The sequence below is a fragment of the Netta rufina genome, assembly GCF_964035555.1.
Source record: "Netta rufina genome assembly, chromosome: 27".
In the NCBI taxonomy this organism is placed as follows: Eukaryota; Metazoa; Chordata; class Aves; order Anseriformes; family Anatidae; genus Netta; species Netta rufina.
The window spans coordinates 6,271,800-6,296,809 of NC_140151.1; the positions used below are offsets into that span (position 1 = coordinate 6,271,800).

At 44.2% G+C, this 25,010-nt stretch overlaps 2 protein-coding genes across 5 annotated transcripts; one reads left to right on the forward strand and one right to left on the reverse strand.

The window, feature by feature from the left end:
* Positions 1–1,048: 1,048 nt before the first annotated feature.
* IKBKB (inhibitor of nuclear factor kappa B kinase subunit beta) lies at positions 1,049–13,566 on the forward strand. Of its 2 annotated transcripts, XM_084302301.1 has the most exons (22): positions 1,049–1,197; positions 1,280–1,374; positions 1,994–2,111; positions 2,905–2,974; positions 4,161–4,214; positions 4,677–4,765; positions 5,254–5,343; positions 5,575–5,699; positions 6,027–6,134; positions 6,433–6,562; positions 6,968–7,162; positions 7,317–7,425; positions 7,791–7,914; positions 8,168–8,319; positions 8,423–8,484; positions 9,475–9,584; positions 9,842–9,891; positions 10,446–10,545; positions 10,719–10,866; positions 11,044–11,171; positions 11,883–11,973; positions 12,561–13,566. In XM_084302301.1, exons 1-22 carry the CDS (start codon positions 1,093–1,095, stop codon positions 12,627–12,629), a joined length of 2,322 nt encoding a protein of 773 aa, XP_084158427.1. In that variant the 5' UTR covers positions 1,049–1,092; the 3' UTR covers positions 12,630–13,566. The 2 variants fall into 2 exon arrangements, with proteins under 2 accessions (XP_084158427.1, XP_084158428.1); XM_084302302.1 differs by lacking the exon at positions 4,161–4,214.
* Positions 13,567–13,767: 201 nt separating this feature from the next.
* On the reverse strand, positions 13,768–24,138 carry VDAC3 (voltage dependent anion channel 3). 3 transcript variants are annotated; one of them, XM_084302304.1, is made up of 10 exons: positions 24,047–24,133; positions 22,994–23,105; positions 21,581–21,652; positions 21,228–21,277; positions 19,228–19,380; positions 18,063–18,115; positions 16,419–16,646; positions 15,412–15,562; positions 14,475–14,532; positions 13,768–14,224 (listed from the first exon to the last, which is right to left on the reverse strand). In XM_084302304.1, exons 2-10 carry the CDS (start codon positions 23,025–23,027, stop codon positions 14,133–14,135), a joined length of 891 nt encoding a protein of 296 aa, XP_084158430.1. In that variant the 5' UTR covers positions 23,028–23,105; positions 24,047–24,133; the 3' UTR covers positions 13,768–14,132. The 3 variants fall into 3 exon arrangements, with proteins under 3 accessions (XP_084158430.1, XP_084158429.1, XP_084158431.1); XM_084302303.1 differs by lacking the exon at positions 22,994–23,105 and having other exon boundaries at positions 24,047–24,138; XM_084302305.1 differs by lacking the exon at positions 24,047–24,133 and having other exon boundaries at positions 13,769–14,224; positions 22,967–23,038.
* Positions 24,139–25,010: the final 872 nt, after the last annotated feature.

Below are 25,010 nucleotides of genomic sequence, written 5' to 3' on the forward strand. Positions count from 1 at the left end.
GATAAGGTCTTTTCTGAGCCATCTCTTCTCCAGCCTGACTCTCAGAGCGTTTTCTCATAGCATAATGCACCATCTCCTTCATCTTTGTAGCCCTTCATTGGACTGTCTCCAGTATGTCCATGTCTCTCTTGTACTTGGAAGCTCAGAACCAGTTGCAGCACTCTAGGAGTGGCTTTACTGGTGCTGAGCAGAGGAGAAAGATCACCTCCCTCTACCTGCTGGCAATGCTTTGCCTAACGCAGCCCAGAAATACCGTTAGCATTCTTTACAGTCGAGAGCACATTGCTGGTGTATGTTCAGCCTGATGCCCTCTAGGAGAGCTCCGGGTAGCTTTCTGCCTAGCTGCTTTCCGGACAGGTGGCCCCTGGGATGTCCTGGTGTTGTTCCTACCCAGGGGCAGGGCTTTGCACTTCTCCATGCAGAACTTCCTGAGGTTCCTGCCAGCTCCTTTCTCCAGCCTGTCCAGGTCCCTCTGGATGGCAGCACAACCCTCTGGCACATTAGCCACTCATTCCAGTTTTCTCATCTGAAAACGTACCAAGTACACTGCCCCATCATCCAGAACATTAATGGAGATGTTGAACAGAGGCGGGCTCAGTACTGACCCCCGTGGTACGCTGCTAGTTACTGGCCTCTGATTAGTCTTTGGGCCACCCCCTGGGCCAAGCAGCTCAGCCCATCTTCAGTCTGCTTTGCCTTTTTACGCTCCGATCAGCACAATTTGGAGGCTTCGTTGGCACAGGCGGGCCCGGCAGAGCCTCCCTGGGGCTGGAGGGAGCGTGGTCCCCGCGGTGCCTCTCTCCAGGCCCTGCAGCAGCGTTTGCCGTGCCGGCCGGCACAGCTGTCGGGGAGGTTTCTGCGCGCCCTGCAGAACGGGGGGACGCGCACGGGAAGCAAGCGGCGACCGGGAGCTCTCCGTGAGCCCCGCGGAGCTCGGCCGGGACTCGGGGCGTGAGGCGCAGCCGAGGGCTGGCGGCGGGGCGGGGCGGGGCGCGCGCGGCTCCTTTAAGGGCGGGCTCGCGCCGCCTGGGCCGGAGCCGGAGCCGGAGCCGGAAGCAGCCGCGCCGGCAGCCTGGGCGCCGCGGCCCCGCCATGAGCCGGCCGCCGGCCCTGCAGGCGCAGACCTGCGGCCCCTGGGAGATGAAGGAGCGCCTGGGCACCGGCGGCTTCGGCAACGTCATTCGGTGGCACAACAAGGTAGGCGCCGGGCGGCCCCCCCCCCCCCCGCGGCCCGGCCCGGCCCGGCCCGCGCTGAGCCGGGCCCGCGCTGTCCCCGCAGGAGAGCGGCGAGCAGCTGGCCATCAAGCAGTGCCGCCAGGAGCTGAGCCCGCGCAACCGTGAGCGCTGGGCGCTGGAGATCCAGATCATGAAGAGGTGAGGCGGCGGCGGCGGCGCGGGGGGCCCGGCTCGGCCCGGCGGGGCGCGGCCTGGCGCCGCCGGGCTGGGGCTGGGGCTGGGGCTGGGCGGGCGGGGCCGGCTCTCGAGTCCTGGCCCGGGGCCCGGGGGGGGCCGGCGTTCCTCGGACTCGGGGGCTTCCTCCTGCGGCCGTCCCGCCGCCGTCTTCGGTGCTGGCGCTGCGCTGCCGCCGCTCCGCGGAGCAGAGCGCTCCTGCTCTGCCTCGGGGCTGGGCCGCTCGCGTGGGGCGGCACGGCTCCGGCTCGGGGCTCGTCCGGGCGATGGCAGCAGCCGGTGTCGGACGGCTCGGATCAGCAGGGTGTCGTCCTGTAGCTTCCAAGCAGATCTCCCGTGTGTTTCCGTTGAGAGAAAGCACTGCTTGCACGCAGGAAGCAAGGAATTGGGATGAGTCTCCGGGTCCACGAAGGATGGATGAATTGTAGAGCAATAAAATTCAGTATTTCAGCTTCTTGAGGGATTTGTATCCCTGTAGGACTTCACGTGGTGACTGTGAATATGTGAGACTGTGTAGCTCTTGCAGAAAGTGTTTGCACTGGTTCTGGTGATCACCCGTACTTGTCTCACTTCCATTCCTCAGGCTGAACCATCCCAACGTGGTGGCTGCCCGCGATGTTCCCGAGGGAATGCAGAAGCTTGCACCCAATGACCTGCCATTGCTGGCTATGGAGTACTGCCAAGGCGGAGACCTCCGCAAGGTGAGGTCACTGGCATGGTGATGGTGACAGTGGAAAAAGCGTGAATCAGCTTCTTGGCAGGATGGAGCCTAGGGGTTTCTCTTCAGAACCTACCCTGTAAAAATGTATTTTCACATCTTGAAGCTTCCTAATTGTTAATATGGCACCAGCAAGATCTGACAGATTGGTCCTTGATAAAGTTCTGCTTCTGAAAACTTCAGTGCTTTCTGAAACTTTCTGCGTTTCTTTGGCTGCAAAGGACAGTGCAAGGATTTTGCATGTAGAGGATGAGGGTACGCATGAGGGATGTGCTACAGGATGTGAGTATGGCCAGGACCATCAAAGGGCTGGGCCTTCCTGTGGGCAGTATCCTTCTTGACAGTGATAAACCCCTTTCTGTCATAGATGGAGAAAAAAAAAAAAAGGAAAATAAGACCCACGTTTTAATTCTAATCTTACTGTTTTTCTAACCTTTGCTATAATGTGCCCATAGATGAAACCCAGAACTTATATCTGACTTCAGAGCTGATGTAGCCAGGCCCAGGGGAAATGGCTATGTAGGACACAGCAAGTAGAAGGAAGAGGGCGGCCATTATGCTGACTTCTTCCACCCGCTCTTTCTTATCTCACGGATATGCTAAGGCCTAAAGCTGTAATTATTGCTACCAGAGGTTCCAGTTTCACGAAGTTCTGTGCCCGTAGAAAATATCATTGCTGTTTTGGGAGCTTCTTGCGTTCTTGAGAGCTTGTGGGACTGAGATCCTTCCTCAGGATACAGGATGGAGAGACTATATTCTGTGTTGTTTTCTTTCAGTACCTGAATCAGCTGGAGAATTGCTGTGGCCTGCGGGAGGAAGCGATTCTCATCTTGTTATCTGATATTGGTAAGTGGTAGCTGTATTTTCAGTAGTCTGAACCCCGGAAGCCCCTTCAAGGGGGCACTTCAAAGGGGTCACTACTGCAGCAGTGACCTGTTGAACTCTTATCTTAGATAAGACCCCTTAAGCAGTATAGTTGTTTCCTGTTTTGCTTTGCCAATGCTCCTTTTAAGAGAGCCAGCCTTTCATTTTTGTTCTATCAGTCTCCACTCAGCTCAACAGCTGATGACCAGCACTTCAGAGTGTTTGTTATAAGTGGGTTTCCATTAGCATTTGGGCAAACACTATGTGGAATTTTAGACAAAAAAGAATAATAAAAAGATGACTGCGAAGGTTACTGAGAGAGCTGTCTAGAGATTTTTGGGATTGAGATTTTTGTTTAGACTACACCAAGATCTTATTGAGTCAAAGCTGAGGCAAAACTGGATAGATGATCGGGGTTTGTAGAGAAGTTATTGAAAATTGCTTTTGGGGAAGGTGCATGATTAGAAGGTGAGCTTGTGGCAAGAGAAGAAACATGCATTTGTCATTACTTCTACTGTGGATATGACTGTTAGGCAGAATCTCCCATCCTTTGTGTTCACAGAGCATTTGTACTCTGCTGTCTGATCATTTCACTTCTGAACAACCAGGAAATGATACAGAGGGCTGACTCGAGACAATGGTGGATCGTGTTTAGAGTGAAGCTTGTGTTCCTATGCCTGTTTGTGCTTAGGAAGAGGGACAGATCTAAATCTCCACTTGTACAACCTGAACTGTAGTTGATCAGAAATGTTTCCAACAGTCGATATAACTCGTTTTACAGATTCCTTACAGTGCAAGCATAGTTGCTCTTTCTAGGGTTACTGACCTTTAGAAGAAGATTATATTATTGATTACTCCTGAAAGTCTAGCTAGATCATTTCATGCTGAACAGGAGAGCTCAGTCTGGGAATGCAGTCAGAAGGGACACTAAGTCTTGGAGATCAAAAAGTGAGTCCCTTTGGCGCAAGTTTTAGTCACAGCTGAAAAGACCTCTGGAACTGGAAATATTACTAAGTTTTTGTTTTTTCTAGCAACGTGCTTTTTTATTCTGAAAAAATGAAATATCTTAAAGTATTACTTTGAGCAAGTACAAAGAAATAGAGGGCATTTATTCTCGCTTTGTATTCTTAAGATGAGATTTTTTTTTTTTTTGGTCTTCCTAGTATAGATGGAATTCGTCAACCTGCTAGTTGTGATGTCACATTGGTCCTGAGCAGAGAAGGTACTTTGCATAAATTTTTGAGGAGTTTTGAAGGTGAAGTGGGGAGAAGAATGCTTTGTGGACAGGATAGGACAGAAAGTGTTGGGCAGAGCACCTTTTGGATCCTAGGTTAAGACTGTTGAAGATACAGACACTCTTCTAGTGACTAGATATATTTTACTTCTGCACAGCTTTTATTACGTTTTTTAACCTTCAGTACATGGGGAGGGAGAGACTTGAAGAGAAGTGAATCTACTTTAACTTCAAAAATGTATCTGCCAAGAGAACAAATCTGTGTCCAGAAGAGTTTGATGTCAAGTTTTCCTCTTGAACATGGCATTTCATTGTTCAGTCAATGATCTTGTTGATTGTGCAAGATTTGACTCAAAAGCAATGCTTACACCACATAGAAATGAAAGTTTACTGAGCTCATGCTAGATAGTGTTAGTTGCATTCTTAAAAGTGGTTCTTTCTGTGTCTCAGCATCTGCTCTCAGGTACCTTCATGAGAACAGGATCATCCACAGAGACTTGAAACCAGAGAACATTGTGCTGCAGCAAGGAGAGCAAAGGGTAAGCAGGAACCTGGTGTCTCAGCCTGCACAGACAATGTAAAGTAAGAGGAAGATGTGGATGTGCTTGCTGCAGTTAAAGTGGTCACTCTGCAAGAGTGACATAGGGTAACAGCTGGCTCAGATCTGTGTGTCAGTTGAGCAGTATTTTGTGCGTGGCTGAGTTAGACTTCTCCTCTTAACACCTGGCAGTATGACATTCAGCTACTAAGGAAAGAACCTGACCGTAGCTATTGGGTAAAGATCTGAATTACAAGTAATGTTTCCAGCTATGTCCGTATAAAGCCAATGACAATTTTACCTACCTTTTGGTTTTAGGAATCTACAGGAGCTTCCCATTTTTACTTTCATTTTTTCACTGGCACCTTTCCTGCATACCTTTGAAGAGCTGAACCTTTTTTTCTTTCTCTGCTGTGTGGTGTACTTTAAAAACAAACAAACAAACAAAACCTTTGCTCTAGTGTCCTTATTCTCTGTTTTGTGTTTCAGTTAATACACAAAATCATTGACCTTGGTTATGCTAAGGAGTTGGATCAGGGCAGCCTATGCACATCCTTTGTTGGGACACTGCAGTACTTGGTAAGGAAGGAATTCAGCTAGAAGATCAGCTCCCACTTTGTTGTGGGACAGAGTTAACAGTGTAATCTGGCTTGGGGCTGGGATGAAGTAGTTGTCCTGGCATGGGGTGCATTTGGGGTGCAGAGCTTTCAGCACGGTCTTTAATGTAACAGAAGTGTTAATGAGCTCTTAAGGGGTGGGGAGAGCTGAGAGATGGGTGGCTTTGTCTTATACTTGTGTAAACTGCCTCAGGCTCCAGAACTGCTGGAACAGCAGAAGTATACGGTGACAGTGGATTACTGGAGCTTTGGCACACTGGCCTTTGAGTGCATCACAGGCTTCAGACCATTCCTGCCCAACTGGCAGCCAGTGCAATGGTGAGTGACCTGGGGCCAGGTGATAAGAAGCGTGCATGCAGTGCCACTGTCCTGTCTGTGGGAAGCAGAGGTGTGGTCCCTTGATTCTTAGGGTAGTATCCCCATGTTCCTTGCCCTTATGGAGAATGGCTCCCTTTACTGGAGTTTGAATAACTTGAGCAAGTTCAGCATTCCTTAAATTTCTCTCTGGGATCAGGACTGACTTCTGTGTGGGAGGTAGAAGAAACCAAAGCAGTATCTGTCAAGAGTAACTGTAAGAGAATATTAACATGTATGCTGGGAAAGGCAAGTGATGATTTCACCATTGTACTTGCTTGAATTCATTAGGCATACAAAAGTGCGACAGAAGAGTGAGCTGGATATTGTTGTTTCAGAAGACTTATCTGGAGAAGTCAGATTTTCTAGCAGTTTACCCTGCCCAAATAATCTTAACAGGTAAGGACTAGAAATCTGTTGTGCCATGCCAAGATGAGCTATTTATTCTGTGAATGGACCAGCTTTGTATTATATGCCTTATGTCAGCGAATAAGTTCGGTACATCACTCAGTGCTTGTGTCCATTGTCAGACTGACATTGTGTAGTAGATGAGTCTCTGTTTCTGCCTTCTAAATAGCACGTTTGTTATCAAAAAAAAACAAACAAACAATTTCAGTCCTTCTGCAGAGACCAGTCAATATGGTGACTGCAAATGTACTTCGTCTCCTCTGATCCCATTCATGTTTCTGTCCTTCAGTGTTTTGGCTGCGAGACTGGAGAAATGGCTGCAACTCATGTTAATGTGGCACCCGCGGCAGAGAGGTACAGATCCTGTGTATGGACCCAATGGGTGTTTCAAAGCTCTGGATGACATCTTGAATTTGAAGGTGAGCAATGGACCTGGCTTACCTTGAAAAGTTTTCCAGAGATCAGTTGCTGCTAGCCCATGAGAGAAGAGGGCTAAGTCATAGGGGGAGGAGCAACACAGAATCTTATTTAGCTGTCTCCTGACAGCTAATGGCACGTGCTTTCCTCTTGTTTATTGGAGGATGAATGCTCCTTGAGCTTGTTGGGAGTAGAAAATAGCTTCTGTTATGTGCTTGGTTCCATATTCTGGTGCTGTAGCTGCATAATTACCATGTGACCTCTCTTCCAGCTGATGAGTGACTTCTTGAGCTGTGCATGTGCTTTGAAACAGTTTATCAGGATTTGGTGTCTTGGTCCTGGGATCTCTGCTCAAACATGACCTATGTATCTTCAGCCCTTCTCATGTCACATTATTCCTCTTGTAGTTGCTGCATGTTTTGAACATGGTTACGGGAACTGTCCACACCTACCCTGTGACGGAGGAGGACACTCTGCAGACCGTGAAAGCCAGGATTGAGTCAGATACTGGAATCCCGGAACAGGACCAGGAGCTCCTGCAGGAGGCTGGACTTGCATTGTTTTCTCAGAAGCTGGCCACTAAGCATATAGCTGATAGCAAGGTGACCATGAATGTTCCCCTTCCTTGCTTTTCACTGACTCAGCAAGCACTGATGTTGCTTTGGGGGTGCAGCACTCCCTGCTGTTTTAGCAGGCTTTTGTCACAGCAACCACTTGACAGCACCCTTTTTCCTTTGGGTCTTCTGTTTTCTGCAGGTGAATGATGCTGCAGATGCAGATCTCCTGTTCCTCTTCGATAACCAGAAAGTTACCTATGAAGCTCAGGTTGCCTTGCGACCACATCCAGAAAGTGTTGACTGCATCCGTAAGGACTTTCTTTAGTATGAATGTGAGAGGTTGTCCACACTGAGATGGCTACCTTTGTTCTGTGGTCTGTGTCGTGTGCGAAGAGTAGAGAGAGCTTTTGTATCTTGGGACTGGAGAAACACTGAAACAGACTGTCCTAGCATCAGTTCAGTTCCTCAGAATAACTGAGGAAAGGAAGGATTTGAGATACTGGGGAAGCTGCATATGGGATAGCCAGCTGTAGACTTTGCAAGGGGTAGGGTCTGGGCTACATATTGTTCAAAGAAGTGATGTTTGAGTATGTTTTATGTGATAGCACTGCTTTTAAGCTTCATGCTAATACATACGTTTCCCTTTTCTGCCCCCTCTCCCCTCTGTTTCCAGTTCAGGATCCAAAGAAGATACTGCACTTTTTCCAGTTGCGGAAAGTGTGGGGTCAGATCTGGCATACAATCCGGATGCTGAAAGAGGATTGCAACCGTCTGCAGCAGGGGCAGCGAGCAGCCATGTATGGTGGTAGTCTCTCTAGAATATTTACCTATGTTTTTGCTCCCTGGTAAAAGGGAACGGAATGGGACAGCGATACACTAGAGAAGCCCAAGAGCAGACCTGTTAACAGTTAGTGAAAAGCTGAGAGTTGCATCCTTTGACACACATACTTCTGTGCCTGGTGCTACACTCTGCAGTATCTGCTTTTGATATAAGTGTAGGCCTGTGTTTACAGTTCAGGAGGATGATAGGACCTTTTCTTGTCCACACAGGATGAATCTGTTGCGGTATAATAGTACTCTTTCGAAGATGAAGAATTCTATGGCCTCCCTTTCCCAGCAGCTGAAAGCAAAACTGGACTTCTTTAAAACAAGCATCCAGATTGATCTGGAGAAGTATAAAGAGCAGATTGAATTTGGAATCAGTGAGTATAGCATCTGGCAAAGAGAGGTCTCTTCCACCTTTCACCATATCTTAACTTTCCCTGTATGAATCTGAGAAAAGCAATTGCTCTTTTTTTCCTTTAGCTTCTGAGAAGCTGCTGTTTGCCTGGAAAGAGATGGAGCAAGCTGTGGAACTTTGTGGACGAGTACGTATCTGAATCTTAAATAATTATCCTGAGGAAAAAATAAGCATTCTTTTCCTTCCTTTGTCTTCCCTTAGAGACTTACTGTGTCTGAGATGATTCCATACATCACAGTGCTTTGGTTTGGGTTACATCATTTCTTTCCCTTACCAGTGTTTGTAAGACTCTTGGGGAGTGTGAGAGGAGATCTTGGTTGTGTTCACATGTCTGGCTAATGAATCCTGTAGGCAGGAGAGTTGCAGCAGGATAGCTGAAAAGAGGAGATCTGGAGTAGTAGGTTAAACTGATTGGGAAAGCAAATGATTAGATGGATGAACACAAGACTTTTAAAAGCAAGCATCAGTCTTTTTGAAAAGGCAGCAATTTCCCATTATCAGTGCACACTGTGCACCTGCTTACAATAACATTAAAGCTTTTGACACGAGAGTGTAACCCTGTAAGTATGGCCAAGGATCATCTGTCCCAGATGAGGAGTGAAAGGTGACTAGTCAGCATCTTACTCTGTGCCAACACTTGGTCCTCTTCTAGATGGTGGATTCAGAGTGACAGAAGTCTGACAAGTGGCAGCTTCTGCCTCTGCATGTGAAAAAGTTTAGGTGGAAAGCACAACTTGGGATACCAAGTACTGGATGTGGCTGTGCCCTGTGGGAGGAGGGGAAACACTATGATGGGTAGGATGAGATAGATCTGGAGCAGCAAAGCAGCAGGAAGCATGACAGCCTGTGGACCAGCAGCACATTTGTTATGAAGTCTGACCTTTCAATGATTCTTCATCACAGATCAAATTTTTCATCAAAAAAATCTTGGAAAGTGCTTTATACCAGAGCACAGAGCTAATTTATTTCCTTGATGTAAAGTCCCTCATGTTCTCATTTGTCTTTGTGGTTGTTGTTAGCATCTTGCTGGCATGTTCAGAAATGTGAATGAAAGGAATAGTCAGTGAGTGGTAGCCATCTCTTAGAACACTCTGCTTGTGTTCTGCCCTGCTTTCAGGAGGATGATGTGGATCAGCTAGTGAAGAAAATGATGGCTCTGCAGACAGACATTGTGGACCTTCAGAGAAGCCCACTAGGTCGTAAACAAGGAGGAATACTGGAGGATTTGTGAGTTGAACTATCTTGAATTTCAGATTTAAGTGTTGCTAGCTAAATTTAGCTCCTATTTCACTGGAGGACAACAAAACTCTTATCTCCTCAGCCCAAATTATGGGGGACTTGCAGGACTTTGACACTAGAAAAAAAAAATTTGACTCCTTCCCTGTTGATCTAAAATAATGTATAAAAGATTTGAGTTCTTGAGTTACTTGTTCATAATTTAGGTTCTAGAGAAATTCTTTGTGTTCTGTGTCTTTTTCTTCTAGAGAAGAACAAGCCAGAGAGCTGTACCGGAGACTGAGAGAAAAGCCAAGAGGTAAATGACACTTTAGGTCAAGGTCAGCTTGCTTTGTGTGGGTAGTTACTTTGGAGGTGCTGTAATCTGCATTGAGAAAACTTTCTCTACATTCTAGGCCTGCCTTTATGCTAGCTGTATGTGCACTCTTCTGGACTTGGCTTTTTTGGAAAGGAGAGTTAGGGAATCAATTTTAAACCAGGCCGGCCTTGCTTTCTTGATGCCTTCTGAATGCCTTTTCTTGAAAGTCTTCTGAACTCTTCTCAGAGCAAGCTGTTACTGCAAGTGTATGCTGGTGCTTCTATTTCTCTGTGGGAAGCATGAAAGACACAACTGTTCCTTTGAGCAGTTACGCAGCCCCAAGGCAGTAAACCCACTCTCTCAACTCTGCTTTCCAATTCTCATCTATTTGAAGAAGGTGGCTAAAACACAGTGCGTTTCATTCCTCTCAAACATGCGTGCCCTGAACTTCTGGGATGTTTCAGGATGGAAGAAGTGGTGGAAACAAACCATTAAAAAGCTTCTTGCTCTGTCTTAAAAGCTTACTTTTCTGTGTAATACTCTGACTATTCCAGATCAGAGGACAAGTGGTGACAGCCAAGAAATAGTACGACTGCTTCTACAGGCAATCCAGACCTTTGAAAAAAAAGTCCGTGTCATTTATGCTCAACTCAGGTGAGCTTTGTAGACTAAGCTTTTATTGGCAGTTGAGAGACAGCATTTTCAGCAAGAGGTTCTGTTCTAGAGGTTTAAAAAACAAAGTGTTACAGGGGATAAGAAACTTCAGAAAAGTTTCCCTACCGCAGTTGCCAATATGTGATCTATTTTTTTTTTTTTTTTTTTTAAAGTAAAACTGTAGTTTGCAAGCAGAAGGCACTGGAATTGTTCCCCAGAGTGGAGAAAGTGATGAATCTGATGAATGAAGATGAGGAAACAGTTGTTAGGCTTCAGGAGAAACGACAGAAAGAACTGTGGAACTTACTGAAAATTGCTTGTGTAAGTAAAACTAAAACTCCAGTTCAACTGTACCCAGATAACTGAAATAATTAATAGTAAGCTTAGTATGTCCTGTAGTAATTTTTTTCTACTGATTTGAATTAGGATTGAGGCCAATTTTCTCGCATTCCTGGTTGGTGGAAATGATCGCAGTCTGAATCTGCTGTTTTCTTTCAGAGTAAAGTACGTGGTCCAGTTACGGGCAGTCCAGAGAGCATAAACACATCGCGTTTTAGTAGCCCTGGCCAGCTGCTGCTGCAGGTCCCTTCTGGAACCTACAATTTATCAGAATCTGTCAGGAAAAGGTGAGGGGATGGCTGGAGTTCTGTTGATGCTAATGCCAGCACTGTGAAGCCAGGTGTCCTGCTTTGTGAAATGATACAGAAGCTTGCTTACATTCTATACTTTGCATTCAACTTCTGGTGTCAAGAGTCCTATCTATAGTAGCTGGATAATCTAGGTCTTGTCAATATTCTTGATGAACAACTGGAAATAATGTGTTGCTATACACACCACATATGTGCCTCAATAATACGGGGTTTGTTTTGTCTGAAGGGGTTGTGCTTATTTGAAGTGCATCGGCTGCAGGAACTTTTGGTGCATTATCATGGAAGGAATGGTAGCTGGTCTATGTCATCGAGGAGAGACTGTTACACTAACCACTTGTAGTTCTGGCTTGCTGAAAGGAACTGGATCACCATTTGGAATGAGACCTCGGCTAGTTTACTTGTATGTTGCTTCATGCTTTAGTTTATAGGATGTTCTGCAGCTTTTTCTCCGGTGACAGTGACTTCACATAAGAACCTAATTCCAACTTGAACATGCTTCCTTCTCCCTCATCCGAGTAAATGTGAGGATACTACTGACTTTCCCTGTTGCACTATGAGCTTATAAACTGTTAACGCTCCTCTGTGCTGTGCAGCATACCTGCCAACCATAGTTGCTCAAGAGGTGCTGCCCCTACCTTTAAACAAGACTTCTGTAGAAAATAATAGTCTAACAATCCTCTCTTTCAGTGAGGAGCTACTGCTGGAATCACAAAAACTCTCTAGCCAACTAGAAAATGTGATGCATGACACAATGAAGGATCAGGAGCAGAGCTTTATGGTAACATACTTAATATTCTTTTACAAGTGGATTGGGGATGCTTATTACTTCAAACTTCTGCTTGTGTACCTTTGCCTACAAATAAGTAATAGGGTTAGTGGAAATCTATTTTTTCTTGTGAACAAGAAAAGAGTATGAGTTGTGTGAGATGAAACCACCCGCTCTCCTACTTGAACTGCTGCCGCATTCCCTGCTTCTTGAAAGTGGGAGCCATGTCTTTGGGACTGACTTTGGCGCTTTACAGTTTGGCACAGAGCTATTGACACTTCCCTTCCTTTGAAGGGCAGATGGGGAGGGGAGAGAGCTTGGCTGTTTTACAGAAGTACTATAAAACCGCACTTTTGCAGTTGGGATGGGCCTGTGGTGGCAATATATTGGTGTGCAGGGATGCTTGTTTACTGAAGTAGAATACTGACAAGCAAGTAAAATATTGAAGAAAATAGATCGTGTGTAGTGTTTTCTAAGAAATCACATGGTTCATCATGAAACTATATTGACTAACTTGTTTACAGTGAAATTTTTAAATCTTTGCAATCTCAGGTGCAAGCTAGTGTTGAACTCTGCATTTCTAACTGTTTATACTTTAGGCTCTAGATTGGAGCTGGCTGCAGCTTCAGGTAGAAGAAAGAAACAGTCCAGAACAAACCCAGATGTAAAATAACTTCAACTGCGTCTGAAGCCATGCTGCTTGAGGAAGCCAACTGTAATAAGCTGCTGCCTCTGAAAAGGGAAGTTAAAATGCCTCCTTCTACTTCTGAGAGACACATGGCATAGCTTATAGTATCCACATCTCAGATGCTTTTTTTTCCATGAAGATAGAGTAGGAAACGTGTTCTAACTGCTTGGAAAGAGTTCTTAATCATGCCTTAAAGACAGTAGCTATTTTTACTCTCTGCCTTAAGCACCACATGTGGTGGTTTTGCTAGCTTTCAGGCTTTCTGATGAACACTGGACAACACCTGCAGTCAGTTTGCACCATCAATGGTAGATGTCACTTTCCTAATATACCTGAACTGTGAACTAATTTTCTTAACTTTGCTGATTTGCACTTTTTTGTAGTGTAATGGTTATCTGATACATGTTTCCTCTATGGGAACAAAATTATCTAAAACTGTGAACTTTTGGTTTGTTCTTTTTGATACCCTCAATGAAAAAGCTGCTTTCTAAGGTGTGAGAGGTAAGGACGTTATCCTAGAGAGCACAGAGAAGCAAAGTGTTAGTGTATATGTTGTTGGGAAAAATACTTTTCCATGTCTAAGGGATAGGAGCACCTCTTCTAGGAGTAAAGGATGAGAGGGCTGGCACTTTTTAGCATAGAAAATAGAAAGGTCGGGGGAACTCTCATCAATGTATAAAAATACCTGAAGGGAAGATGTAACAAAGATGGAGCTAGGCTTTTTTTTCCAGTGGTGCCCAGTGCCAGGTCAAGAGGGCAGTGCGCACAAACTGGAATACCGAAGCTTCCCTCTAAACATCAAGAAGAACTTCTTTACTGTGCGGGTGATGAACCACTGAAACTGGTTGCCAAAGGAGATTGTGGAGTTTTGTTCCTTGGAGATCTTCAAGAGCAACTTTAGGTAGCCGTGCTTGAGCAGGGCACTTGGACCAAGTAAGCTCTAGAGGTCTCTTCCAACCTCAACCACCCTCTAATTTTATATATAGTTTAGTAAAACTTTAACCATAGCTAACAGATAATCTGCAGAGGATCCACCAAAAAGAAAAGCCCCACTGCATAGATAACAGCTTATCTGAACCAACGCTATGTTCCAACTGTGACATTTATTTCATTTCTGATGTAAAACCAAATGTTACGCTGTAGCACACAGATTACCTTTCGTAAAAGGGTGTGAAAGGTAGGACATGCAGGATGCAATACAATAATGGGGAGAGGTGGGATGTTCTCCTTTTAGGAGCCCATTTAGAATATGATAAGCAAGTGAGAACATGGGGCACAAACATCACAACTCCCATGCATGCCTTCAAGTATCTTCTTTGGAGGTGCTTGCACTCGCTGGACTTCAAGGGTGGGTTAAAAGCATTCTTTGGAAGAGTAGAAAGTTCACACTGCTGGAGATTTCAGAGTAATGTTAAGGCCAAAACACACTGGGTATGCTTTTCCTTCTTCCAGAGCACCATTTGTTGTTTTACTTAAAACTGCATTAAGCTTCTAACTCAAATCCCAGCCCAACTTTGTGACCTCCAGCACTGAAATTCTTGCCATCAATCAAGCCTGAGAGAGTCAACTTTATACCTAGAAAAGCAAGGAAGGAGAGTCTTCATATAATAATGTCCCAGTATAACACCTTCTCACCAAGTACCTGAGTCTTAGTGACGTGTCTTCTTTACTATAGGAGCTTATGTGCATACACAGCCTTTACTTTTATATTACCTGTGTAAGATTTCTATTTTTTTTTTTTCCTCCTATTCTGTTCTAGAGATGATAGTAAAATAACCCACAACATAGTAACCAGTAGGATTTGCTACTAGTTGGGCTTACATACCAGGTCGAAGGGTGTGAGCATAACCAATTCCAATCAGGCTGGCATTATTCACTTTAGCCTACAGGAAAAAAAAAAAATCACTGCCATGCACAAATACTCAAAAAGTTGCTCTAGTGCCCTGTTCATTCTTTCAGTTACTTGTAGATTGATCTCTAGCTGTGGTGTATTCTAGTCTTTTCCCCTACAAGTTTCCAGTATACCCAATTTTCACTATGTTCCTCCACTTTACCTTCAACCTGGAACAGGCACAAGAAATAGGTCCCATCTTATCTTCAGATTGTGGCATACTACAGCTATATCAAGTCCCACCCTATTTTTTCTAAGGAATGAGCAAAAAAATTATGAATATGCAAACTTATCTTTTACTAAGTTTTGAGCTGTTTACAATAGCATTTCCTATTTTTAATTCTGGCTGAATTATCCTGGAACTAATTCTTGTTTTAAGGCTTAACAAATGCTTGCTACCTAAGTGCTTAGTGTTACTATGTATGCAGTTACTTTTATTCATGTTGCTTTTTGCCCCTAACATTTCCGCAAGACTTGGTAAGTGTCAGTAAAGGCACTTAGCTCATAACCTTGACTGACTTTGAAGAGCTACATAACTCAGTGTTAGGAGAGGGCTGTAAGCTCAATTGAACTGTCACCTTACTGCAGTAGTTTTGTCTAATTCTTACCCAATCCACAATGTAGAAAAATATTTCATGCTCATATTACCTTTTCAAAACACATTTTGCATAGGCACAATAGACAGACTAACAACTATTTTTTTAAAGATGTTTCACACATATGACTTGTAGTCCTAGTTGAAGTTTAAACCACAACAGTTTGCTGTCTCCTATACTTTCTCAGTAACTATTTGGAGCAGCTATTTCACATCACTATTTTTTAGCGTTTATTGGAGCTTGAAATACTTGTTCCTTTAAAAAAAAAATCTTACCACAATGGAAGTCTTCTCATCCAGTTGGTACTTAGCAGCAATACCAAATCGTGTGTTGTTACTGCCAGCAGTCCATGCAAGATTGACTGATGTCTCAACCTTATTATTAACTTTCTGATAAATAGACCCACCAAACTCAGTTCCATCGTTCCTGTTTGTAAGAGATGCAATTGTCAGTAAATAGCACCCCTTGAGATTATCTCTTCCTTTCCCATCATCATTTGATCATTATCTCAAAATGAACCAAGGTGTCCAGTGGACCCATGGTCATAGAATTCCTAGCTGGAGCTCACAGCTGTTCTGATGTTTACCCATAACAAGGGTATTGTTTGCTTAACTGACCACAACTGACCAGTAGCCAAGACACAATGTTTGAGATTCTGACAGAAAACAAACTTTACTTGTCTTAAGGAGAAAAGCCTCTGATAATGTATAAAGGGACAAACCTAGAAAGAGATTTAAGGCAGTTATGGGAATGATGAGACTGAAAACAAAGTTATTGCATGGCAGTTGTTTAAATATAAAAAGTTCAAAGATTCTCAAAGCATCTGAATGCAAAGGCTAGAGCTACACTAAGGTGACAGCTGGAAACAAGAATTATGCAACACACACCTCTCTCCTCAACCCTGGGCATTTCTGAGCCAGAAACTCTCTTTGGTGAGGGAAAGGGTAAGATAGCTTAACTGAAGACTCTTATCTATTACCAAAATAGAAGTTGAAGTTTACCAACTTTAATTCCAAACTAATGGTGTGAAGTGCCTTTATGCCATTATCTTGTGTACACAAAACCAAGATGACCCTGAAACACAGTCTCAACAGACAACAAAAAGTTGAGAAGTTGCCTCTGCTTTAATTGTACTGAAGATGAAAACATGATGTGAATTATTTTTGAACTAAATCAGCATCCTCCCTCCTTCCTACCACATTTTACCTAGCTCAGTTAATTCTCACTATTAATCTAGCTTGGATCTTCTGATAATTTTCTCTAGGCTCAGATTAATACTTACACGTTAGTGTGCAGCTGGAAGTCTCCTGCCTTATATCCCAAGGCAAAGTTGTTTTGCGAAAGCTTAGATTTTGCCGTATCAAAAGCCATCTGATAGCCAGCAAGCCAGCCTTCATAGCCCAGCACTGCCCAGCCATAGATGGTTGGTCCAGAGAGATCAATGTCTATATTGCAGCCTAGATTTAGATATTCTCTTTTGTAGGAGGTCTTCAACTTTCCACTCTTCTTCCTGCAGAGAAACATTTAATTTTATCCCTTGTGGTCTATATTATAGGTAGTTTTAATCCTGTATGTATGTCCTTTAGGGCCAGTGCATTAAATGACTAATGCCTACTCAAAACTTAAAATCACCACAACTGCTGAAGAGCACATGGGATGAGGGTAACACTGATGTTACATTTATTTGGTGGTGCTACTTCCAACATTTTCAACGTCCTTAAAATCCTTGAGAAGTTATAAAGGCATCAATCTTTTTGCTTATTACTCAAAACATATCAGGTTTCAAATTCTGTTCACCGCAAATAGTTGCAATATGTTATGGCACCATCAGTTTCTTTCAGCAGCATCTGCGACATCCCACAGTGATAGCTGCTCTTTTTGTCCTTTAATGATTTTTTTGGCTGCTCAGCTCTCTCCACTGTTCCTTTGTGTGCACTGCCTACTCTCCTTCCTCCTTCACTGCTGGATACCACACTCCCTTACTGAGAAGGAATTTTCCTCATCCCCCATGTATCATCCATTTAGTCTGTCTTCCAAAGAAGCCTGTTCCTCTCTCACCAATGTGTCTTTCTGCTCCTTTTGCTACCAATTCAAAGTTAACTGCAACAGAATTTTATCACCTCCATCATCCTCTCCCCAGCCTCCTTTATCTTTGAAGATACAGCAGGACACCGCGCTGTCCATCACTCATACCCAGGCCTGGAGGCTACTTTTTAACTCTTTTTCTAATTTCTTATATCCAAGTAGTATCTAAAACTCTGATTTTTTTTTTCTGTTATGCTGTTCTCAATGATAAAGAAATACCAGTAATTATTTACAAAGCAGTCTCAAGCTTGATGTATATCCAGACATACATACCCCATATACACATCTTCTTTGCTCTGTCAACCAAAAAAGAAATAAATAATTTTAAAAAGAAAAAAAAGTGCTATTCCACTGCCTATCATAATACACAGGCTGTTCTACTTCCACAGGCTTCAGGGGAGAAAAAAAAAAAAAAAAAGCAAGCTTTGCTTTTTGTTCCTAAGGCACTGGGTTGACAGCAATTGGACCATGAACACCATGAGAAAGATGGTACAAATTAAGCAGTCCCTGTAAGACCTAGCTATTCAAGGAGCGAGTTACAGGAATACAATACCTCCTCTAAAGCAATAAATTTGCAGTGGCCAAAAAGCCAGAGTCATTTCTAGCAGAGCTTATTCTGCTCATTGCCTTCAAAATACTCTACAGTACCTGCAGAACAAAGTTCTTGATTTTTTATTTTTTTTTGAAACCATGAGTTCCTTCCTGTTGCAATATTTGAATGTGACCAGTCAGTAATGGTAAGTTTTGAGCATTTACACAACGTACAGTATATAAGCATTTCTAATGAGAAGTTAAGGGCAATTCTAGGACTCCTTAGATAAAGGTGACTGAAAATACTTACCCTGTGTTTGGTACAAATACAGTGTCAAGAGCCACCTTCAGTCCTTCAGCCAACTGTAAAGAAAAACAGAGAAGTTTGCTCACAACTCTGCTAAAACATGGCTTGTTTTATTACATTACTATAGTGCTACTTCAGGTCTAAAGAGAAGGCGTGACATGAACAGAAAGTCTCCCACACATTTTTACAAAGAGATCTGTAGGTGCTGTATGATAAAGGATTAAAATTGGGAATTTCTTCCTACAATGAGGCACCATTAACAGCACACACTTTAAAGATTTGTTATTATGGGAATATTTCAAACCTAGTGTTGACAAGAAAATTGAGAAACTGTTAAAGAAAACTCTTCAGTTTTATTTATTTATTCCCTATAGAGCCAATAATCCATGCTGGAGCTTAAGAATCCCTCTCAGAACCTATGCATATTCTGAGACACAGTACTACTTCACTGGCCAAACCATGTACTGGGCACAGCTGTTCCACCTCATTTTGAGTTGAATGTGTTAAAGCACTGGTAAAATTGCAAAACCTTAACTATAAAAAGGGATGGACACATATAGTGGAGAGCACCACAAAACTTTTATTACCTTTGGAAGTTTTACCTTAGTTTGTAGGCAGTTGTGAAAAGCAGAAAGCTATCGACTTTGAAAAGGAGTTTCGTATTTTGAGAGTGTTGTATAACAGCAACCCTTTGCTTAAGCAGCGCCAAGCTGCAAATTTTCTCTTCAACCTTCAGCCGAAGCCTTAAGTCTCAAGGCAGCCAAACTTACAGCCTTATGTATTATGGCATTTAAAACAGAGAATCCTCTCCGGTTTTCTTTCATGACTGTAGCAGTGACAGCTCTACATAGCTAAAGTTGATTTTCAAAAAAAAAAAAAAAAAATCACCCTTGTGTTTAGAGTGGATAATAGTGATACTCATTCAACCAGCTAATTTGGTATGCTGGCATCTGCAATAACTGTATCTTTGTATCGCTATGTAGCAGCACTTGGCTGTGGTTATGCTTGCACTCCCTGCGCTAAAATTCATGATGCTGTCTCTCAGTCTGTGCATTTTTAGTACTCTGGGGAGTTTTGTGTAACTTTCATTCCTCAGTGTTTTCTGCTCAACTCAGTATTTTCTCATACCAACTGCGGAAACATTTTCAGAGTATCAGCTTCCTCTTACCTGATCCTCCATGGAAACTTCTGTTCCCAATGTGTTGTCCGTGTTCCACTTCTGGAGGAATGTAAGTCCATAGTCTTTGATCTTGTATTTTGTCTCTAGACTACCTGAAGCCTTGCCTGTGTCTGTGTTAGAAGAGCCAGTTGCTGTAAATTCCTGCCAAGAGGACAATATGAGTTTCAGCACTCCTAAGTACTTTACCTTTTTCCACTTGTCAAATGCTAACGCAAACACTCACTACCCTTAGATCTTAAAAACAGAACACTCAAAATCATCATCCTCTTCCCTATCCACACCCAAAACTATTCTTTTTGCATCTCATCATTTCTGGCATCTCTGTTCTGGATATTTGTTATCAAGATGTGCTGATAGAGCCCTGGAGCTTGCTTAGGTTGGAAAAAGACTTATTACACTAAGAACTGTCATCAAAAGCAAACAAAAACATTTCAATATCAGAGATCCTGTTAGTACTCAAGTACTAGATTTAGATTTCACATTTCATGCCCAGCCTCTCTTCCATCCCCTAAACCATATATTGCTGCTGAATGCTCATTACAAACACTAATGAGCACAAAACTTTTAGCAATAGACAACTGTACCAATACCATATCTATCTTTTACAGGTAGATATTTTTTTAATCTCTCTCTCTTTATTTTCCTCATGCTGTTTTTATGGTGCTCTTATTTTGAATTGTTGGGACAGAGATTGCAAATGGCTTTATGTACATGTATCATACAGGAGATTAAGCACTATGGACACAAGCCAAACTTCATGATGTAAATGAAAATATGATGCAGAACAACCAAACGATATCCCCCACAGAAAACCTCACCAGAGAAAGCAAAAAAAAGCCAACATGACAAAACAGTCACTGTTCTTACCAGCTGGTTAAGCATCCAAAATGAAAGTTGCATGGAGAAGGAAATACCCATTTTAGAACTTAATAGAGTTGTGCACGTTCCGTCACAAGATAGTGTAGTTAACAATTACCATATTACTGAGAATCAAAACTTCACGGCAGGAAAAGTACGCACATTCTTTGATGTCAGTAATTGACAGCTGTCGTTAATACAAACGCTGTGGAGTTCCTTGACCTTTGTGTGCCGGGTGCACGATAGAAGTAATCCATCAAAAACTCAACTGAGACAGCACGCAGTAATACAAAAGGAATGACTTACGCCATGCAAGAGAAGGGATCTAAAGCAAATATGGTTATGAGATAGGCTGAAAAGCAGGACAGGCCCATCAACCAGGATAGCAGTAAGTGCTGGCGCTCAAGAAATTGAGAGTCATTGTAAGAATAAGCTTATCTAATATAAATTGCATATGCCTGTGCTTAAAGACCGAAATTAAGAAATCCATTCTTGGTTTTTCCATTCTTGGTTTTGCCAGCTTTCCTGTGAAGTCACAAGGGAGGTCCATTTTTCCACCACTAAAATGGGGATCACCACATTTTCTAGTTACCTTAAGTGCTATAAATCTTAATTAACACCTACAAAATGCTCTGAAATTCTACACAAAGTATGTCAGGAGGACTATTTAGTTTTAATTAATTAATTAGGTCCTGCATTATAAGCATAGTGGAGATGTGTGAAAATGAAGTTAAGGCAAACTGTGGTTCCTTTTTATCCCTTGGCCTTTTGGATGAAAAGTCTGTGAACTAAAAATCTTATAAAAACCAACAGCAGAGAATCTCAACTGCATTCATAAACAGAAGTGAGACCTATATATGGTGAAGAAAAACTGCGTGCATGGACGTTGCAATGCAAACTGGAAGGAAAACTATAAATCCTGAACAAGGTATGTGAAAATTCTTGCACACCAGAGGAAAAGAAGTACCACTGCACGAGTTCTACAAATGGTTACTAGAAACAGATCAGTTGGCTAACAATTTTAAATTGAGAAACAAAAGAAAGAAGCAACACCTGCTATCAAATTATTACCATTTTAGGAATTTGCCCTCCCCTCCATATTGGTGATGTTGAAAGCTCCCAGTACTTACCACCCCACTGGAAGACTTGGTCTTCAACTCTAACTTGACCATTCCAAATCCTGAAAATAGAAGAGTACAGAGCATCTGTTTCACCACAATATACAAGCAAGGTTTATTTGCTACACACCCAGCAAGTCTGGCACATAGGGAACACTGGCCTGAAATAGCCTATTTTCATATTTCACCAGTTGTTCATCTTAGTGATGATAGATTGAAGGAATTCTGGTGATTCGAGGTGGTCCATCCTTCTGCTGGATTCCTACCATGAGGTATTTAATGGCTTTCTCAAATAGTAGTGTTTTTATTGTAGACACCCAAGACAAAATATGAAATTACTATCAAACCTCAGTCATTTTACTTACCATAGCCCTTATTGAATACATCCCTGGCAGCCTTTCCCAAGTCACTGTATGATGGTGGGACAGCCATGGGATCTGAAACACAGTGGAAGCTGTAAGAATCCTAGATTTAACAGCATAAAGTACAAACTATATTCAAAGTATGTATAGACATCTGTGACTAAGTACCCTACGTGTGCTTCACTGATAAGAAATTGCAAGGCCTTCGAAGAATGTTCATGAAAGTCATGCTTGTGTCATTATTGCTTTGTCAGAAACCAATCTGCTCCTAATCATTAGGAGCAGCGTTAAATTCAACTACATACCGAGACTTCACATTCTGCTATTATGTTGCAAAAAGAGCTCACACGAGCATTTATCACCATTCCAATAATATGCAAAACTGCTTTCATGACAGGACCCTTTCTGAAAGGGGCTCCAAGCAGCGAAGCCATGTCAGCACTGAACAATCCCAAAGGAAAAGATAATTTACAAGTTTATATGGAAGTCAGTTCTTAGGAAGTTTTCCAGAGATTTGGAAAATACATAAAGATCTCATTACACTGTCCAGTAGCTTCCAGTATTTCTGCACTGTGTGTACAAAACAGCAACAACTACACCTTCTAATACACATAGCTGCTACAACTAATATGGAATACAAAACTCAAAAGGACAGATGTGATGCTACACCGTACATCGGTTAATCCACGTTAAAAAAGCAAAAACGCTCTTCCCCTCATAGAAAAATTCATCTTTCCTTTCTAGAATAAGTTTACTTAACTGTAGAGGTACACCTGCTCCACAAAAGAAAGGCCATCAAAAATGATGCTTTTGATTAATTTTAATGCTAACCCTTTGCCACTTACTTTTTTGCGCAGCTGATCAAATTGCTGACATTGTTCCCTGCAACACCCAATATGAGAAAACCCCTACCCCGCATTTGTTACTTGTACCATAACAAAAGACTAATGAAAAATAAATAAAATAATAACTCAAGCAAAACCCCCAAAAATCATCATGTCACTCCCACCAATTTAGTTACTTTTTTTTCCCCCTTCCCCACATCGTAATCCTGATGTTAATATCCTATTTCTTAGTGTTCTGTTTTTTTACTCATGCTTTTAGCAAAAACCTAACAAGTATTTTTTTGACTTTTATATAACTAGAAACCTTTATATAACCAGAAATCTATTTCCTTAACAGCTTCTGACTTTGCTTTCTAAAAACACAGGTAATCAAAATCCAAATAGTTTTGCAAAATACTCAGGCTCTCTCACAAACGCAACAGTATCCATATTAAGCAATTAAGTCCTGTTTTCAGATAGCGAGCCCCTTCCTGAAATGAAGCCGTCATGCAATTTGCATCCCACAGTGAAAAAATGCTCTACGTTCAATGACTTAATATCTAACCTGCACTACATATCTATCAATATGTACCCGTGGGTCTAGAGGATATAAAACAGCCGCACATGACCGCAGGTTCCTTATCTGAAGATCAGGTCATAAGATAGGCACTTCTCAAATTTACTACATAAAAAGGCCTTTTAACCTGTCAAACATGGAGAGGAAAAATTAAAATCGGTGAGTTGTTAAACTGATGAAAAACAATCAATATAGACTTTTACAACAATAGAGTTTTAATACATACAATGGTTTTGGCAACCTAGCTATGGAGCAGAGTGTATATTTCTGATAAAACATGTTTTTTACCACACAAACCTCTCAATTCAGAAGTTTCAACTTTTTTTTTTTGTGTGTGTGTGTGCGTGTGTGTGTGTGTTCTTTTTTTTAAATAGGTTTGCCAGAAATAAGCCTCACCACTTATTGTAAACGCTTTCTTTTTAAACAGTATCTTCTTAATATCATACTTGGACTTGCTTTCCAACACGGAAATCATTACAACAGCCACAGGGAGAAAACACTGAGGAATAACAGGCTAGGGCGAGCGATCGTTAACGCTGCCATCTTTAGCTACAGCACGCAGTAAGTCAACAACCGCACGTCAGCTGCGAAAATAAAACGCCGAATTGGCGATGCGAGGGAACGCGCAGAGAACGCCCGCACTCGGGTACGGCGCAGACACCGCGAACCCTCCCCAGCCAAGCGCCCGCAGCCGGGCCCCGCGGCAGCGGCCCCGCCCTCGGGGCAGCGGAGCGGAGCGGAACGCGCGGCCCTTCGCAACGGCGCCATTCGCCACTTCCAGGCCCGGACGCCGGGGCCCCGGCGGGACCCCGACCACCCGCAGGGAGGGCCCGGCCCGGCCCGCTCCGCGCCACGGGGCCGCCACCACAGAGCCGCCCCCTCCGGCCAGCGCGACGCCCCCCCCCTCCAAGGGCACGGCGGCGCCGGCCAGAGCGAGCCGCCGAGCGCGCTCCCGGCTTCCCCCCTGGGGCCCTCGCCCCGGCGCGGGCCGGGAGACGCCACCGGGCCCCGCCGGGCCGGCTCCGCGAAGCCCGGTAGAGCCGCGCCGCGCCCGGGCCCCGCCGCTACCTGCCGGCCGCTCCGCTCCGCTCCGGGACAGCTCTCGGTCGCCCCGAGCCCGCATGCGCAGCGCCGCCCCGCCGCGCCACCGCCCCTGAGGGCCGCCCGGGTGCCGCGCGCGGGGCTGGGGGCGCGCGGCCGAGGGGGAGCGGGCGCGCGCGGCGGCCGCCGCAGGGGGGCGGGGCTTTCGCCGCTGCTCTCGGCGGGCCCCGGGGCGAGGGGAGGCGGCGGGGGCCGGCGGGGGCCGGTGCCGCGTTCGGCCGGCTCAAGGTGCGCGCGGGGCCGGGAGGAGGCCGCGGAGGGGCCCGCTGCGAGCGTGCCCGCGTGGCGCTGCTGGCCCCTTCTGCCCCCCTCCTCGTTCCCGGCCGTTTCGAGCTGCTCGTGCTACGCGCAGACAGAAACTGGAGCTCCTCGGCCGTAGCAAGGCGCAGCGGCACCCCGAGGTCAGCAGCCCCGAGCCCGATAAAAGACCTTGCAGGCGGGACAGGAGTGAACTCGGCCCAAACCTGCAGCCAGCGCTGAGGAAGCCCAGCTGCAAGTCTTTGCCTACCTGGCAGTATGAGCACACCCACTTTGACAGACTCCCTTTAACACACTCGAGGCTTGCAGCAACTGCCTCCAGTGATTGCCTGCTATTGTGCAGTCCAGTGCTGAGGAAGGAAAGAAGTGTAAGGAACTAAAAGCAATGCAGAATAAGGAATAATAACTTGATGGGAAGGAAAATTATTTCCGATACCCAAAGGGGGCCTACAGGAAAGCTGTGGAGGGACTCTTCATCAAAGAGCATAGCAGTACGTTTTAAACTGAAAGAAGGGAGATTTAATATTGGACATTAGAAAAGTTATTTACTAAGAGGGTGGTGAGGCACTGGCACAGGCTGCCCAGAGAAGCTGTGGATGCTCAAGGCCAGGCTGGATGAGACTTTGAGCAACCTGGTTTAGGGGAAGGCGTCCCTGGCCAGGGTAGGGGGGTT